The 18,731-nt window shown below is 51.9% G+C and overlaps 1 protein-coding gene across 13 annotated transcripts in view; it reads right to left on the reverse strand.

Moving 5' to 3' along the window:
- ZNF618 (zinc finger protein 618) overlaps positions 1-18,731 on the reverse strand; it is a 181,182-nt gene that overhangs the window by 52,354 nt on the left and 110,097 nt on the right. For 12 of the 13 annotated variants that reach the window (XM_077142603.1, XM_077142595.1, XM_077142558.1 and 9 more), the window contains exons 3-5: positions 14,132-14,391; positions 1,907-1,984; positions 1,297-1,335 (exon numbers count right to left, since the gene is read on the reverse strand). In XM_077142603.1, coding sequence (XP_076998718.1) covers positions 1,297-1,335; positions 1,907-1,984; positions 14,132-14,391 — 377 coding nt within the window. Of the gene's footprint in view, positions 1-1,296; positions 1,336-1,906; positions 1,985-4,759; positions 4,856-14,131; positions 14,392-18,731 lie in introns of all 13 variants that reach the window. The other variant, XM_077142612.1, reaches the window with a different exon arrangement.

Raw genomic sequence — 18,731 nt, forward strand, 5'->3', positions numbered from 1 at the left:
TCTGTTTTGATACAGAATTTTCACATGTTGCTTCTGGCTGCGTTTGAGCCACAAGGGTAGAGTTGAGTAGTTGTGTCAGTGATGTCTGGCCTGCAAAGTCTGAAATATTTTACCATCTGGCCCTTTACAGAAAAAGTCTGCTGACCCCTGATGCAGGAAAGAGTACACATCAAAGGTATACAGCTTGTTTGATTTTTGCAAACTGTAAATACCGGTATAACGAGCACCCAAATGAACAACCAACACACAGCCCCGGGACACCCGCACCAAGTGTGACCAGGATCCTCATTTCTACCAGCACCAATGTTTCACCTGTTTTTGCACTTTCTCTATATAGAATATTACAGGATGCACTTTTCCAAGTCCAGCTTCTTTTGCTCAGCGTTTTTAATAAGAGGCACCCACGTTGCCATGTGGAACTGTATCACTTGTTCTCACCACTCTACAGTAATTATTCATGATTATGCCATAGTTTCCTTGCCCATTCAACTACTGCTGGGCATCTGGGCAGCTTCCAGTTTGGAGTTACTACAGACAGCGCTGCTAAGAACATTCTAGTTCATGTCTTTTGATGGACATGGGCATGTGCTTTTGTTGGGTATGCACTTAGGAGTGGATCTGCTGGGTTTCGAAGCTCAGTTTTATTGGGTGGGCATCTGGCTGGTGGTTTACCAGGGGTTTAGATCTGGAGGGAGGGCAAGCAGGGCCTGCAGGCAGCAAAGCAGGAACACTGTCTCCAGATGCCAGCTCCTGCACTGCCCCAGGCACTGAGCTGCCCCCTCCCCAGGGAGAATTACTAGTAAGCACTTAGTGCCTGCAGTGGTAGGTGCTCTGAGCTTAGTCTCTGAAATAGATTTCCCAACTGTCAGCAATGGAGCTCCCGACCCGAGTACAAATTAAAAGAAAAGAGACAGATTCTGCATATGCTGTGCCCCTCTCAGAGGTACACAGGCATTTCTGACACTTAAGGGCCCTGAGAAGTCTGGAAGCAAAGAAATCTGCTCATTATTGTGTAACTCAAGGTTTCCTAAAGTTATCTGGTCAGAGAACCCTTTATGACAGAATAGTATTCACGTCTCCAGAACAGAGTGCTCCACAGAACACCCTTTGGGAAAGGCTGTCCAAGCGACCATGTTCTGATTTTATAACGGTGCTCTGGCTGCAAAGCCTGAACCACAGCAATGGGTCCCCCTACCAGAGACCACTCAGGCAGGCCTGGGAGAGAGAATGAGATTGCTTCCTCTGCCACCCTCTGACCTCACACTCCACCAGCTACAAGGAGGGAAGAATACTCACTGCCTTGGGAGGCTCCCTCCCCAGAGGTGGCTTCAGTGTCTATAAGAGAGAGAGAGGAAGGGGGTGAGATTATAAGGCTGTGCTACAGGAGAGAGATGGCAAAGGCAGGCAGTGTCAAGGGGAGCCCGCGAGAACTACCCAGGAATGCTCTGTGGGTACAAAGCCTCAGATGCCTTCCCCAGGCCCAGATGTCAGGTGGGCCCTGACCCAGTGCCTCCCTTCCTGTCAGGAGGCACCATCCCTCCCTTCCCTCTTGGCCTCAGTTTCCTCATCTTTGGAATGGGAGACTCCCCTGGGATCCCACTCCCGGGGCCATCCCAAGGAACATAAGAGGTAACACGGTACCTTCCCAGGAGAGGCTGAGGACACGAGTAGGGAGGACCCAGGACCATGCGGGCTTCCCTGCAGGCAGGCAGGGTGGGTCAAGGCCCGGCTGCAGGCCCGCTGGCCCCTCCGCCCACCCCTGCCTGCTGCCCTATGCACCCCTCCTACCACAGAAAGAGTGGACTCAAGAAGACTGGTGCTCCCAGGGCTGCTGGGTCACCAGGAGAGGCCAGGGAGGGAAAAGGACAGAGAACAGGGAGGTGCCCTGCCAAGTTGCCCCACTCACCTCGGTGTGCCCGTACATGGGTCTGGAAACAGTTATAGTACTTGTACTTCTTGCCACAGATTCCACACTCATAGGATCCTGGAAAACAGGAAAGGAAGGACTGGTCAGCCAGCACCTGGTGCCACACTGGAAGGCCCCAGAATCCCTGTGACCACTGACTGCCATGGAGGCAGGACCATGGAGTGTCCAGTCCCAGCAGCCAAGGAGCAGCAGGACCAGCACAGACAACACTGAGCTGGACGGTAGGAGGCCTGAAGGCTACTTCCAGGTTTGCCTTTGGATGACCTTGGGCATGTCACCCCCATCTCTGAGTCTCAGTTTCCAAATCTGCAAGGTGGAGAAGGTAAGTTCTTAAGCTAACTCTTATGCCTGCACCTTAAGAGAAAAAGGAGATGAAAACAGAGTGCTCAAAAAGGAATAAACTGCACCCACCTGTAGAAATCATTATTTAAATGCATCAGAGAAATCTCCAGCCAGTACTTTTTTGTCACCAAGACAGGACAGAGGTTAAGAGGACAAATTTCAAGGCAGAAGCACCTGGGCCCCTGACCCCATTCTGCCACTCACCAGCAAAAAGACCTTGGCAATTTCCTCTGACGGGCTAAGCCCAGTCTGCTCATCTGTAAAATGGATCTAAAAGTGCTTACTTCACGGGGTGGCCCTAGGCACAAAGCAACGGTCACCCACAGGCTCCCAGAGGAACCCCCATGTCTGCTGAGGAGCTGTCTTGTTCCCTTAGATACGCGCAGACCTACGCGGTGAGAACCTACGCGGTGAGAACCTACGCGGTGAGAACCTACGCGGTGAGAACCTACGTGGTGAGAACGTGCGGCCCCAGGCCTCTGCTGGGCCCTCCACCCAGGAGCAGGAAGACCCCGCCGAGTGGATTCCCAGAGGGCATCTCAGATGCGTCAGAGGAACAGCCCACCCAAGCAGGGCCCAGGGAGAAAGCCCATGGCAAGAAGGCAAGCAAAGGCCCCCAGAGGCAAAGGGGAACAGGTTCCTGCCCATCCCACACCTACCAGGACCTGCCCTTCTAACAGAATGGCCAGGGAGCATACAAAGGCACAGAGGCTCTGGCCCTACTCCAGGGCTACTGAGCTTGGATGGCTGGGGGTGGGGGCCTGGGACTCTGCCTTTTGTCTTAAAGACCACCCCAGGGATGCTGATACCTAGCAGCAGACATACGAACTGTTGGTTTACTGGTCTGTATATGTGTTAACCTTGTCACCCAGGGAAAAATATAAACCCATAAAGGGTAAAGGTCAGCTTGTACCGTCCTCTGTATTTAGCCCCATGACTGGCACGCAGCAGCGGCTCAAAAAAATCCGCGGTGTCTGCTGTTCAACTCATCTCTCACTGCATAGTAATAATCCCAACTCCCTGCCTTCTGCTTCTACCCTCTCTTCAACAGTTCCTGCAAATTCTCCTTGCACCAGCCAACGATTCATGGTGCATCTTCAGTGTGCCAGCCCCAAGACCGCAACAGCAAGCAGCACACAGTCTGTGCCCTCAATCTCATGGGAAGCAGGTGCCCCACCAGGCAACAGCACAATGCAGGGTCACAGTGCCACAGCAGGGATGTGCAGGGACTGGTAGGCACAGAGTAGGACCCTGACACAGCCCCTCACTGCGAGCAGGCAGAAGGGCACGGGGAAAGCAGCAAAGTCTCAGAGGTGCGAGGGGCGTGAACAGCGAAGAAATGGAGGGGCAGGTGGGGGTGGCTCCTGGCCCAGTGGATGCTAACTATTACCAAGTTCCCACAGACCTGGAGAGTCTCCTGTGACCCATGGGGAGAGTGAGGGCATGTGTGGCTTCCCTTGCAGTTCTCTCCCCTCGCGGGAAGTTCAGGCTATGGTGCTCCTATGGCGGCTCCTCAGACTCTGGCTTTCCTCTCCCAAGCCCAGACACAGAACGGAGTGGGACATCTCACCTGCACACTGAGTGTCCAGCACAGGGTGGCATGGGCTAGGGGGATGGACACCCAATTTCAAAGCCACACTTGTGCTCACTCACTCCAACACCCTGGGCCTCAGGTAATGTCTGCAGAAAGGGCAATATGGGCAGGAGACCAGGAGGCAGGGTGAGTGGAAACAATCTGGGGGGTGGGGGCAGCAGCATTGGATGGGGCCAGCCAACCTACATTTCAATCCCGGCTCGTCCCCTACCGGCTAGGGAACCCACACAAGTCCATGGAACCACCGCCATCTCAGGTTTCCTCTTGTAAAGTGGAGGTAACAACCATACCTGCCTCAGGTACTGAGTCTTAAAAAAGGTAATCCTGTGTGTACTTAGCACAGAGCCTGGCACACAGCAGGCACTCAATAACCAACAGCTGCTGTAACGATCAGCATTTCCCAGTTTGTGCTTTAGAATCCAATTTCCTGAGTACATCCAGGGAAAAAGAGGCTGGTGATCAGGCAAGTGTGAGGATCACTTTGCCACATGGCCCCTGCCCTGGGGAGGCGCGACGCACCTGAGCTGCAAAAGGCTCTAAGAAGTCCTGAGGTAAAGGATCTAGGCAGCTACATTTGCTTAACCCCAGACCTCCCAAAAATATTTGGCCACGGAACCCATCTGTCCCCTAGGATTATTTCGCAGAGCTGCAGCCCACGGGAAGTGCTACCAAAATGGCCCATATGTTCAGCATTTGCAGATTTCCAAACTCTCTATTGCCCCTCTTGCAGCCAGTGGCATGCTCCCAGGAGCCCGGGGCAAGCTCAGATTCACCGAGGCATAACAGCTACAGGGTGCTGCAGACACTGGCAAGCACAGCTTGCTTGGGGGTCTGGAGCTGACAGGCCAGTTCCAGCCATGCCCCACCCTCCTGCTGGCCCCTCGGCCATCACGTACCAGATGCATATCTCAACGCTTGGTCAAAAGTCCAGGTCCCTGAATACCGGCTCCGCACAGGTCCACCGTGGGGGCTGCATTCGGGCGTTTTTCCATCTGAATCACGTAAGAAATCAGAGAGAGCCCTTAAAATTGGGGGATGCCTGGGATGTTGGTGAAGGGGAAAGGTCAGCCAGTGAGGAGCTCAGGGGGCAGGGGACCTGGAGTCCAAGCTGGGCTTTCAGGGCTGGGGTCTCCCCATCTGAACACTGAGAAGCACAGACCAGATCATGCTACTTGCCTTTTCACTGCCACGCCTGCGCTAGCCAAAGGGCATCCGTGCGTTCCCCGAGGAGGCAGCGGGTATGGCAGAAAGCGGCAGCTAACAGCTAAAATTCTCCCAAAGTTTTGTGTTGTCTATTTAAAATTCACACAAGCTTTGCATTTATTCTGATCCATAGTTATAAAAATATCTATAATATAGTTATAGCATAAAGTTTCTCCCCAAAACCTTCCATCAAGGAGATGTGCCCATGAGTGCTGTGCCCCTGTGTCCCGAGCCCTCAGCCCATGGCCCCAGTTGGAGCAGAGGGCTACTGGAGGGCTTCTCAGGACCGTGGGCCCCAGCTCCTCCATCCCTGACTCTCTGCCCGGCACATGGTCACACTCGGCTGGGCTCCCCAACATTGCTTTGTCCCTTTGGGAATCATGGCACTGCCCTTTACCACCTGCCTGCTAAGTGCCAGGCATGTATCTTGTCATTTACATCTCTACATCTCTGCATGGTAATGACCTCTGACCCCAATGCATAGGTAAGGAAGCCGAGGCTGGAGACAGGTGGGTGCCACACCTTGCCCCATTTCCCATGCCAAATAGGGAGAGCTGTCCAGATTCAAGGACTCCTTACATATCAGCTCAGCTAATCCTTATAGCTCCAGGAAACAAAGCTTATTTGTTTCTCCATTTTTCAGCTGAGGGCACGAGGATGGGCGAGGCGACGCAGCATGCCAGCACTGGAGCCCATGAGTGCAATTGCCACCCAATCTGCCTCACATAAAAAACACTAGGAAGAGAATCTTTACATTTATACATTCACCTAGGCCACCCTGGCCTTATTTTCCACCCTCCATCTTTCCTAAAGTCCTAGTGAGACTGGGACAAAACACCCACTCAACAATAAACTTGAAAGTTCTGAAAGCCAGGTGTCCAAGACCTGGGGCCCCTCGGCTAGTGACTGGAGAAGAACTGGGCTCTAGGCTCCAGAGACAGGCCACCTCCTGTCTGCCAAGTGAATTGTGTGACTCCTGCAGCCAGGGGGCTCCCCCTAACTCAGAGCCTCCTAGAGGTCTAGTGCTGCCACAGGACTCCCCAGAATTCCCTATCAAGAGCCACAGCATGGCAGCACACATGATCTGAGCCTTTTCCTCTACCCCATTCTTGCTATCACTAAGACCCCCTCCTGACACATCAGTGGGGGAGAAACGCTCTAATTAACAGCACCTGCTAAGCACTTTCCCTCATCACCTGGCTTAGCTCCCTGTGGACAGGGTCAGAACAACCAGGTGAGAACAGGTGGGACTGGCTGCTGAGGCCAGGGAGAAGGGGGGAAGACCTAGAGAGAGGAGGCAGTCCCCTGAAGACAAGGGACATGTGGGAGCAACCATCAACTCTCTCATTTACATCCAGCTGGCTTCAGATAAGCTCAGACACCTTTTGGGGCACAGAAGATGCAACCGGACAGATACCTAAAGTCGGCGAAGGTGAGAAGAAATGCAAGGTCAGGGACAGAGAAGGGGTTCCTTACCACGGGCAGTCCGGTGCTTAGCTCAGAACTTCCTAGCAGCTGCTGTGCACAGACCAAGGGCTTAGAGACCCCTCCCCATGGTCCTCTTCTTTCTAAGACTCAACGGCTCGGCGCAGGGCTTGCTGGAGGATAGGGTGACTCGGGGAACCAAGTCGCGGGCAAGGGGGCTCCCCGAGGTTCTTTGGGGCTTGCTCTCGGACAGAACAGCTATGGAGGCTGTCCCAGAGAGAGGTGAGGGCAAGCACTTTTAGGAGAATCGATTTCCCAACCAACTTCCAAATGCATTCTTTCCTTAAGTCAACATACTGGACAACGTGGCAGGTGGGGAGGCTCCCCTCCCACTGGGTCTCCTGCCTCCCTCCCCTCTCCTCAACACCCTCCTCCTGCGTTCACAACAAAAGGCGTATCTTTCACCAGTCCCCTACTCTCACTACGGTGCCCTTCCCGGGGGATGAAAACCTCTGGGTGCTAAGCAGAGAGATGATCAGAAATACCAGTGTTAGAATTAGCGAGCGAGGGAATCTAAAGAGCAGGGAATGACTCCTTTTGCAAACAGGATGATTTCCAATTCTCCGCCTTCACCGAAACTGAAAAAGGATCTAATGGAGTTGTCAGCAAGGAGACCATTAAAAATAATGTCTGATGATGGACCCCTTTCTGATTTTTGGCATTCAACTTGGAAGGAGTTCAAAGAATTGAGTGACACTGCTAAAACAAAACCCGTCCACCCCAGACTCCTTATTTATATGATCAAGGTTTCTAAGTGCTTGCACCTATGAAAAGCGAAACACAGAAATTAAATTAGTGCTGGATCTTGACACATTCTAGCCATAAGAAATATGGATTTGTAGATACATGAGCCAATTGAGGAAAAAAAAAATAAAGCTCCATCCATTTCATTAAGAGGTGCATTTTCAACATTTTTCTACTTTTACATTTAATATTTATCAAAATGTGTTTTGATTAATTGTATGCTAATAATAACTCAATCTGGAAAAATGTTTTTAAAATGTAGAGCTCTGTGATCCCAGTGAAATTATTTTTAATTTCAATTTCAATTTATGTACATCTTGTTGTGGCAGATGACTGTGAAACAGTGATCAATAAAAGACTTCAAGCATAAAAAATATATTACATTAGGATAAAATGCTGTGGCAGAAGTGAGCTGGAAATAGGACTTCAAGGAGAAAAAGGAAATATATAAAATTTGTAACTGTTAAAGATGACTTGTTCCCATGCAATGGTGTTTGGATTCCCGTGGATACATCTTAAAGAATGATGTAGTTTTATTTTTCAAATGCCACCTTTTTTAAAAAACAATACTCCAAAAATTATATCCTTTGCAAGTACTTAAGCTTTGTATAAAAACATGAGGTGTCACCTGCAAAATGTGAAAGGGCATGCACAGCTTTTAAAAATTCTTTTAGGAGTTACCGAACAAAAATTTTATAACCGTTACCCTCTTATATTTCCATTGCTCCAGAGGTAACCTCAGATGGGCCAACATCCTGAGGTTTCAGCTAATATCACTGGAATCTGTTCTGAATTCTTTTCCCCCCTTTAAAAACACTTCCACACCTATCGCTTTACCCTGGCCCCTCCACAATCCTATTGGAAAAACTGGCAGATTTTATTACACCCTGTAAAAACCGTTCAAGACACTACAGTTCAGAGAGATTAAAGACGTTGCCGTTCAGAGCAGATCCGGGACTCCTGAATTACAGCCGGGGCCCAGTTGCCGTCTCACACTGCCAGATGCACAACCAGCAGCAGAGGCAGGATGAGCCTGGAGGCGGAACAGAGACCCCTCCTCTCCAAGTCGCTGCAGCAAAAAGCTGAGTGTTGGTTCTGGCAGGCTCAGGCACCAAGTCCTGCCAACAACCTATTGAAACAGGAAACGAACCATCAGCTGGCACCACAAAGCAGGATCTGGCACCTTCGCTGCCCGGGTTTGTCACCGGCCCAAACCCACGTGGCTGTGTCTGAATGGCTCTGTCGTGCTCTTCGGCTGCTCCTTCCAGAGTCCTGGCGGAACCATGGCTGCCTTCTCCTGTGGCCCCTCCTCCCCCATGTGAAGACATCTCCACCCCTCGGCTCTCAAAGCTCACTGTGCAGAGACGACCCTGGAGAATGCAGTACCCATCTGACCCCTGACTCTCCCTCCTGCAGCCTATCCAGTGACCGTCTTCGCTCATCCATCTTCAGGACGGGGAACTCACTCCCTCACAGGCCTACACTCTCCTATCAGTTTCCACAATCAGTTTCCACAATTCCAAAATTCTTTCTTTTGCTAAACTGAAATCACCTCCTGTTGACCTCCCCCATATTGGAAGGTGCCACCTGGAACATGTTTGCTTTGTCTACTGCAAGCCCCCCTCACACACACCCCCCAAAAGCTTTAAGTTACAAACACTTAGATTCCCTCCTACCCCCATTCCCAGCCTCTTCCTTCCCAGAACAAATAGCTACTAGCTCTTCCACTGTGGCACAGTGAACTCTCAGGAAATAACTCAGCTGGTCCACATCCCTTAACTGAAGAGGAGCTCAGTCGAGGTTCCTGAACCATCTCTGGGGAAAAGCCCAGAGCACCATTCTGGTTTCTGGATAGCTACAGCTCTCCCTGGATCCCTTCTCCTCTGTTACTGCCTCGGGACTAAGGACAGATGGTGTCAGTGAACCCCACAGCATGGAGGAGACCACCCCCACAGCTCTGTAGTGCATCTTGGCCACCATGATAGGACTGGGGCACCCTCATCTCTCAGAATCAGAAAATGCTCTGTGGGCTGGATGCTGATCGCTATAAACCCAGTTTGCCTTGTCTTCACCATCTAGCATGAGGAGGGCAAACAGCCTTCCACTTCAGAACCAACTCTATTTGTCTGGCAGGCAGTGACTTCTTGGTGCGTGGTGTTGAAAAGGATTCTGAGGTTGCATTGTCAGGACAGTTTGCCCTGAACACGGAATCAAACAGCAGAAACGAGGCAGTGTTTGCATTTCACATTATTTGGGGAAAGTGGTCTTGCCACTCTTCCTGGGGGCTGCTAGGCAGGGTTCTACAGGCAGCTCATCAGGTGGGCACAGGCAACTGCTTAGTTGCTTCCTTTCACTTCTGGTTTCATTCAACAAAACTATCAGACTCAGCATTATCTCTGTTCTTCTTGCCAAAAAAAGGCCCTTTGAGGTCTTGTCCCCAGACTCACACTGGCTCCAGTGTCAGAAATGCTCTTTCCAAGAGCAAGAGAAACGCTTCTCAGCACAAGGACTTTCTGGGCAGCAGAGGAGTAGCGACAACCAATGCAAGCCTGGCAGCTAGCCTCCTGGGCACAGATGCCCCTCCTCACTCCTCCAGTCTGAGAAGCTGCCAATGCCATCCGCGTGCTCGTGACCCAAGCTCCTCCAAGGGAAGTGCCTTGGATAATATTTGTGTCACTGAAAACACTGTTTGTCTGATGGCCATTAAAGGGCCAGTGAGGACTTGGCAAGGGGGTTGGGGCATGGAGCAAACGGGAGGCTCCCTCGTGGCGTTACAATGGGTGATTGAACAGGAACACCATTCTCTTAGGCAGCAGAGCCGGGCCCTGAGCCCTGAGAGTGGCTGAGTGAGTGGAGCATGTAGCTGTCCTTGGCCCCACAGAATCCAGGGCTGCTGAGCCTCAGATCACGCTACTCCCCAATGCCCGGCCACCAGGACCCAGGATGGACAATGTGGCCTGAGCTCATTTCAGGGGTAAAGGCAGGGGTCTCCGACCAGCAGACCCCACCCCCAGCTGGACCCCTGGGAGTGCTTTTCTTCCCGGCTTTACCCTTAGAAGTGGGAGGGAAGGAGAGAGGTGATGTGAGGTGGAACAAAGTCTCCACAAAGTGGAAGAAAAAAATCGCCAATCGTTGTGTGACCCTGGGAACTCTCCACTTTCCCCAAGAGGTCTTTGTTTTCCCCTTCGTACAACAGGAGGTGAGCAGCGTCAACTCCGCAGGCTGGGTGGCCCTGCTGCCTGCCTCTGTCCCCGCAGCAGACATCAAACAATCCAAATCCTCAGCAGTACTAACCGTCCACAGCAAAGGCTTAGACTGGGCCCACGAGATAAAACCGACTTGCCAATATGAGGTTAGAAGAGTTCAAAAGGTTCAAGACTAACACCGAGATCTTTTTTTATGTCTTTCCTTCCTGGTGCTGAGGCCAAGCCAGCGTCCCCTGAGCCTGGCCCTTGGCAGGAACAAACTCCCAAGGCAGAGGGCCTGCCTTCAGGAGGCGCGATGAGCCATGCGGCCAGCAGGGAGCGCTCTGGCCCCGCTTCAGTGGGAACTCCAAAATGGCAGCTTCCCTGGTACTAGTCACCATGGCTTTTATACAAGGGTCTGCCTAGAGCTGATCATTCAGACCTTGACAAGCTCCTCAAAGTCCCCGAATCCTAGGGAGATGGCCCTAGAAGGAGCTCCAGGGGCAGGACAGGTTTCCCTGCCCAGTTCTCAGGTGAGAGCCCCTGATACCTCACCTAGTGCCCAGTGTTTTCCTCCATCCCATCCTCTCTCTATATGCTGGCTTAATTCCTAGATTGGAGAGAGACAGGAACTCTTCCCACTCCTTCCCCTGAAAGTAGCTTTATACTAGTGCAATGAGTACTATTGCTAGTGATAGCAAATCATTCCTTGATAGCAAATCAAGGTTGAGCACTCTGCATATATATGATGCTGAATCCTCATTTAACCCCATGAATCTGCAATTGTGGGAACTGAGGCAAAGAGAGGCCAAGAAACTTGTCCTAGGTACCAGAGTAAAGTCATAGAGTCCAGGGGTCCAGAGCTCACTCCCCTCACATCGCACTGTTCCCTCCCACCCACGAGACCCAGAGGCAGGGACTGCGATTCACTTAACAGATGGTGCCGAATAGCAGCTGAGCCAAAAGCCAACCTCGGTGGCTGGCCTAAGGCTTGAGGGTCCTGGGGCCTCTCACTGTGCAGGCAGCAGGCCCAGGGAGGACCCCAGTTCCCTGGCTTGGCTGCTCAAGGCTTTCCCCACATAATCCAGATGGCTGGCTCCATCCCTAGATTCAAATGCAGCTACCTTTCCCTGAGCATGTCCTGGTGACAGGTATAAAGAGCTGCTGGGTCCAACGACTCTTAAAACACACACACAACACACAACCAAAGAGAGTAAGGTAAAATAGATCTTCTCCAATAACTAACAAATTCACTGACAGTTAACAAGCCTTTGGCACAGGAACAAATACTGACAGAGGGAGGGCAGGCAGAGCCTCAGAAAAGACTCATTCAGCAGTGGGTGGTCTTTAGTTTTATTTATGAAGTATTTCTGGTTCACCTCCTTTCTATCACCTGGGCAGATGGCCCATTTCCTGACCTCCTTGAAGTTGGGTGGGGCCAAGTGAGAAGGGATGGCCAATGACCCTGAGCAGAACGCACACCTATCATCTCCGGGCTACAGCAGTTAATTGCCAGCGTGAGATCCTCCAGCGCTTTCTTTCCTTCCATCATGTGACTGGCAAAACCACACAATGGTTACGTTTACCCCACTGGGCAGCACAGCGGAGCTCCCAGCTGACCCAGCATGGACATGTTTATGTGAAGAAGAAATGCACCTTTATTGTTTAAGCTATTGAGAATTTCGGATATTTTGTTGCCAGAGCATCACCCAGCCCCACCCAGTTATGCCACCAATGTCTCCGTGGTCTCCTGAAGGTCAGGACTTGCCGGGTGTTGTGGGGTGGAAGTCAGAAGCCGAGAGAAAGAGATAAGCCAGGTGGACCCAGGAGCTCCCGATCTCAGGGCAGAGACAGGCATCAACAGGGCCCATCTCATCTAAAACAGCCAGTGGGTGGGACCCAAGAGAGGGGAGGGTAGAAACAGACCATTTCTGACAAAGACTGAAGAAAGCGTCTGAGAGGAGGTGGCCTTGAAGGATGGTTAGATATGGACCTGCAGAATGGAAAGGTTATTCCAGAGAGAAGAGCCGCCATGCACAAAGGGCAGGAAACAGCGGACGTGCTGCAGAAAAGCAGACTGTGCCGGAATGAAGAGTACACTGTGCCAGAATGAAGGACATAGTCTACTGGATGGAAGGCTCAGAAAGTCCAGAAGCAAGAAACAGGGCTAGAAGGCCAGGCGATGTTGAGGTGGAGAGGATCTTGATGCTGCGGAAAGGAGTCTGGCCTTGACTCTCAAAACAGTGGGGCGCTCCAAGGCTTCCAGCAGGGGTGCAGCAAGGTCAGTGTTTTGTTCTGCCAAGGTCCCCTGGCAGCCAATGTGAAGGATGGGTGAGGGCAGGGTTGTTAGCAGGGTGCTACAACAATCCCAGGGGCGGTGATGGCGGCTGCACCAGCGGAGGGACAGCTGGCAGGGGGCTATGAGACAGGAAGAAAGGGCAGTAAGACACAGGGCTAAATTTAGGGATGCAAGCACGGAGGAGCCTACCCACGTGCCCTGCATGCCACACAGAGGACATGAGCCAGGAACATGGAGGCGCTGGGCAGTCGGTTGGGGAGGTGAGGGAGAGCTGGACGGGGAAGCGCAGACAGAGTACAGGCGGCAGCAACAGTTCAAGACATGTAAGAGTCTAAGGGAAAACTGAGCATGGGGAATGGAGAGGAGGGTGAGGATGGAAACAGAAGCCCAGGGCCGGGTGAGGCATGGCCGCAGTGCTCAGCTGAAGACTGTGGACTTTATTGTAGAGACCAGGGTGACAAACTAGTAGTAGCCATGAACTAAAATCTGGCCTGCAGACAGGTTTTGACTGGTAGACTTAAAATGCTCGATCAGTTGCCAACACTGAGAGGGAAGAGAATTCACATCAAAATTGTCATTTCTGGCAACACTGGGCCTGCATTCCCACCTGGTACCTGGTAACCACGAGCACCAGGTGAGGGGGCACTGACTTCCACACGTGGGGCATGGGCTCTGCAGCCGGGCACAGTCCTCACCCCCTATTCCATTTCATTCATTTATATTTATGTGAAATAAAGCCATTTTCCTGGTCCTGGTGGGCCTCTGAGTTTGGGTTCCTGGCAGGAACACAGGACATCCCGTCGGGGTAAGCCCTGGCTTGTGCTGGAGAAAGGCCAAGGGGAGAACAACTGCTGAGAAGCTGGTTCCCCCAGCGCTCTTCTGAGCCTGGTCAAAACCAGAAGGGGAAGGCACTGGTCTCTCGCTGACCCAATCCTGATGGGCATCTGTTCTGCACAGGATCCATGCCAGGAGCTGCCCTCAAGAACCCACGATCAAGCCGAGGAGGAAGAGAGCAGACAGGAGTTTCAGGCACTAAGTGGTAAGTGCTCTGCTGGCCCCATCTGCAGCATGACAGCCTCAAGGTGAGGTGGGGTGCACGAGACTGCACAAAGTTCAAGGCACTGGATGGACCTGAACAAGGTCTCCATGCGCAGGTAGAATTTGCCACACGAGGCAGAAAGAGAACAAGCTGTCCAGACTAGAATTACAAGCAAAGGCAACTCTAAGGAGCTTAGCTCTCACCCCAAGGCAGAACAGAGCCACTGAAGATTCTCAACCAGGGAGAGGGCTGAGACCCCAGGCTCCCTCTCCCCAGGGCTGCTGGCCCGGGACCCTCGCAGACGGGGACTCACCCAGGGTTTGCTGGTTGCGGACCCCGCCGATCACCACGCAGATCTCGGCGGGCACGTCTCCGGGGCCGTCCTTGCTGACCACCTCCTTGTCTTCCTTAGCCTCGCCCTGCCAGATCACCTCCTGGATGTAGTCATCGGGCAGCTCCGTCTTCACCTTCACCTCCGTCATCGTCCCCTGCTCGGCACTCAGCGAGGCCTCGGCCGCCACGGGCTCCGCACCCTCCACCTTGCTGCTCTTCTGGCTGCGCTTCAAGCGCTCCCTGGGGACAAAGAGAGTCTGCTCAGGGCGACACTACACTGGCCCCAGCCCACCCGGAGGTCACAAAACATTCAGCCACAGACACACCTCACAGATGACCCTCGCCTCAGAGCCAGGGCACCACACACAGACACGCAGGGCCATGTGCTCAGGGCAGGGTCCCACTGCAGCCCCTGAGGCTCCTCCAGGAAACCTGGGGACTCCAAGGAACAGCTTAGAAACCACTGGGCAGGTATGCCTCCAACTCCAGCCACTCCGCAGATGGGGAAGCTGTGCATCCAACTGCCTGAACTACCAGTTATTTATTTGTGTTCACCACAACTAGAGTTACAAGAGCTCTTAAAGGACCCCTCGGGATGGTTTAAATCAGCTCTCAGCTTTAGATGTACAGGCAAATCAGCTTGGGATCCTGTTAAAATGCAGACTTGGATTCATTAGGTCTGGGGAAGGGCCTGAGATTCTGCATTCCAACAAATTCTCAGGCGGGGCTTCAAACCACACTTTGAGTGGCAGCAAAGGTTTAAGTCATTCGATGCATGCACATGGCTAATGGGTATCGTCTTCCCTTCATTCAGCTTGTGGGCAGAAAGGCTGGAGATCTCACCGAATTCCACCCTGCTCTGCTTTACAGATGGGGAGGCTCATGTGAGTGAGATTTCAAGAAGCCAACAAACCCTACCTTTACTCCCAACACTTTGAAGTCTAGGCAGCTCTTCAAACATCAGAAAATAACCCCAAGATAAGGAGCTCAATATTGAAAGGGGTTATAAAACCTCTTTTATAAGGAGAAACTGAGGCCCAGAGAGGGGTTGTGACCTGCCTAGAGCCACACACAAAATCAGTGGCAGGGCCAAGGGATGAAAGCCAAGTCTCCTCCTACCCACTTCTGAACCTCCCTCCTTTTGCACTGATGACTTGTTACCAGAAGGGCCCTTCACCGCCTGGCAGAGGGGACTGCCTTAAATTGACTCTTGTTTCTGAGGTGAGGCTGGTATGTGCACATGTGGAAAATCAGGTACTAATTCCAGCCGGGAGATACTGCCCTGGCTGGGTCCTGCCCTCTCCACTGCCCTGGGTCAGCATTTAGCCCATGATCTTCCAGGCCACACTCAAGCACAGGGACTTGGACTGGGAGACAGGGCTCCAGGCTCTGATCCTGGATCTACGCTGGGCTTGCTGTGTGACCTTGGACCAGACCTTTCTCCTCTCTGGGCCTCAGCAACTGCATCTGTAAAAGGAACGTGGTTTTTATGACATCTGCTGTGTCTCCCCGCTCTTGGCTCCTAGCATGGAGGAAGGGTAGGGAATGGAAAGAGAGTGATGGGGGGCGGGGGGGGGGGTGGTAAGAATGAGCAGAGCCGGGCCACCAGGGATAATGGAACTCAGACGGATGGGACAAGAGGGAAAAGGCAGGCCAGAGGGGTACGAATGAGGAGCAAGGGCTGTCAAGTCAGCCACCTCCTCGAGCCTCAGTGTCCCCATCTGCAGAGTGGAACTACCAGGCTTGTCATGAGGCTTTCAATCACCTAACACATGGAGGGTACTTAGCACAGTGCCTGGCCTCAAGACAGGGCCACTGCTACTCTTATTAACAATAACAAACTGTTAGCGCCTCTTCAGCCCCCACTGGGCCGAATGAGGCTTCCTCCCAGTGGGTCTGCCACACCAGGGGCCCCAGACGCCTGCCGAGCTTCAGCTTTTCCCCATAGTGCGATGACTCAATTGCCTCAGAACTCCGTTCCTTTTATTCATTTAACCAACGCCCAGAACTTCTTACGTGGAGGGCACTGTTCTAACATTTTGCCTAGCAGGAATGGGAGGTGATGTGGGGAGGCGGGAAGAGAAGCAGGTTTTGAAGCTGGATCATCCCGGGGCAAATCTGGGATCTGCCACTCCCAAGCTATGGCTCCCTGACTTTACTCCTCTGAACCTCAGTCTTCACATCCATGCAGTGAGGATAAACCCAGAACACAATGGTGCAGACAATGAGGTAACACGTACAAAGGACCCAGAATAGTGGCTACCAATGAATGGAGCATGCTACAAGTATCTATTATCTTTTTGGGAGGGAGAGTGTGCAGGGGACTTAGGAGAGGGATCTTACATGGCGCAGACTTTAGTGCACAGTCTGTGGAGTCAGACTGATGGGGGTTCAAGCTCTACAAATTCCCAGCTGAGGACTCTAAGTGAGTCACTGAACTGCCCTGAGCCTGATCCCATCTGTGAAATGGGGATACACACACCTACTCAAAGGCTTCTATGATGATCAACTGCAGAAAGATAAATCCAGGGCCTTGGCTCATGCTGCAGAGCTGATCATAACAGTGGAAAGGGGTGATAAACCACATTTACAGACACTCCCAGGTGCTGAAACTCCTATCACTTAGCTGAGACGACACAGTCAGTCGATCCTGCCCCCTGTTCAACTCACAATGGCAGCCCAGGAAGGGCTCAGCCACCAGCCTCTGTGGGGGCTGCTGGGAAGACAGGCAGGGAGTTGAAGACTCTCCTGGGCCAGGTCTCAACTGGTTGCAGAAAGGGCAGATCCACTTCCTAGTAACAGAGAAGAGTCCCAGGAGCCAGGGTTTGCTGCAGCCAGAAGACAGTAGACACCTGCCCAGAATTCCCTCTTCCTGGCTTTCTTCCTGCCCAGGTTCTTAAGGCACCCTGGGGCCCCGCAAGCTATTAGCCATCCTATCTGAAGGGACTTAGCATCCCTTCTTGCTCTCAAGGTCCTCAGTGACATCACGACATCTTGGTGGGAAGGGAGGAACTGTTGGATTCAGATAACCCAGGTATAACTCCCAACTGCCTGCCTAATCACTCTGCAAATCTGGGCAAAAGCCTGCCCTCTGTGAGCCTTGCTTTCCTTATCTGCTCAAGGGCAGTACGCTCCTTGCCAGCCATGGGGGTGGGAGATGACATCTGGAGGCGGCGCAGGGAACCAACCCAAAATGGACTTCCACAGGTAGCAGATGCAATCACAATTGACAGATGTGTTCACCCTTCATGATGGTGTGAATGCCCTCCCTCCAACCCACCACTTCTGGGAAGTCCTCCCTGATTGCTCAAGGCTGATCTAATTTCCGACTCGGAGGACTCTTACAGCTGTTTTCCCACTACATTCTAATTAACTCAGCTTGGCTCATACATCATCTTTCTGACCTCCCAGTTCTAGAACATCACCCTGTTTATTTCCTTTGTAGCCTGACTGCTAACTGCAAACATCTTGTCGGATTATTGACTCACTGGGCTATTCATGCCCTACGAGTGGGCATGAGCACTTGAGCACTGCTCTTTTGGTACCCTACAGATACAGAGTAAGTGCTCAATAAATATTTGCCAAATTGGCCAAAAGAATACCAGCCTCCCGGTAGGTTCCCTGAGAGCAGGTGCAGGGACTGAGGCCTCCTGTGGCTCTCAGGGCCAGCTAGGAGGGCAGAGTGGATCCTCAAGGTGAGTGTGAAGGATGAAAGGCTATTCACACCAGGCCTGGGCAGAAAGGCACCATGGGGTGGCCCCCTCCAAAGGTACAAAGCATGTAGCAGAGCTGAGACTCAAACCCATGTCTCCTGACCCCATCCTCTGGCCTTTCCATTGAACTGTCACTCTGTCCTCTAGATGTGTCCTATAATATCTAGGGAAGGGGGAGCAGCGAAATATGACTTCCTCCCCTGAGAACACACTTGCCTTAGATCTTCTATCCACCTTGCTTCCCCCTACCCTCCCGAAAATCAGAGCCTGTGCTGGCAAATACGGTCGCAGTTGTGGGACCAGCCCAACTCCTGATTTAAACCAGAGAAGGTGGAAGCCACGTGAGCCACCCTCTCACCCACAGGGCATGAGTGCACACAATCATGCACTCCCTTAAATGTGATACCCCACGTCCTTGCTGTACTAGGACTTGGGCAACTCTCCCCACTCCCCTGGCCACCCCAGGCTCCGTTGCCTTAGATTTACAAGCCCAATTGTTGCTTTTCTCGGAAGCTTTGCATTTAATTAGGTATCCTAATAACAATGGAATTGCTGAAGTACTTATATCACTTTGAATTAGTGGTGCAGCTACTTCTAACTTCTTTAAAAAATTTTTTCATATATCATTTTTTAAAATAGAGCTCATTATTTTAATTAGATCCATTTAAATGTACAGTGGAGCCCTTGGATATTCTCAGCACGAATCATTAGGTATATTAGTGAAAAAGCACTTGGAATCTATCTACATGCTGACACTCCATAATCTATTCTATTTGTGTCGCTGTAAAATAGATTTATATATAGATAACTACAAAATAGTTGCTCAAGATATGCTATGAATTTTATATTTAACCCGAGTCACACTTC

Source organism: Tamandua tetradactyla, chromosome 2 (genome assembly GCF_023851605.1).
Source record: "Tamandua tetradactyla isolate mTamTet1 chromosome 2, mTamTet1.pri, whole genome shotgun sequence".
NCBI classification, from domain to species: domain Eukaryota; kingdom Metazoa; phylum Chordata; class Mammalia; order Pilosa; family Myrmecophagidae; genus Tamandua; species Tamandua tetradactyla.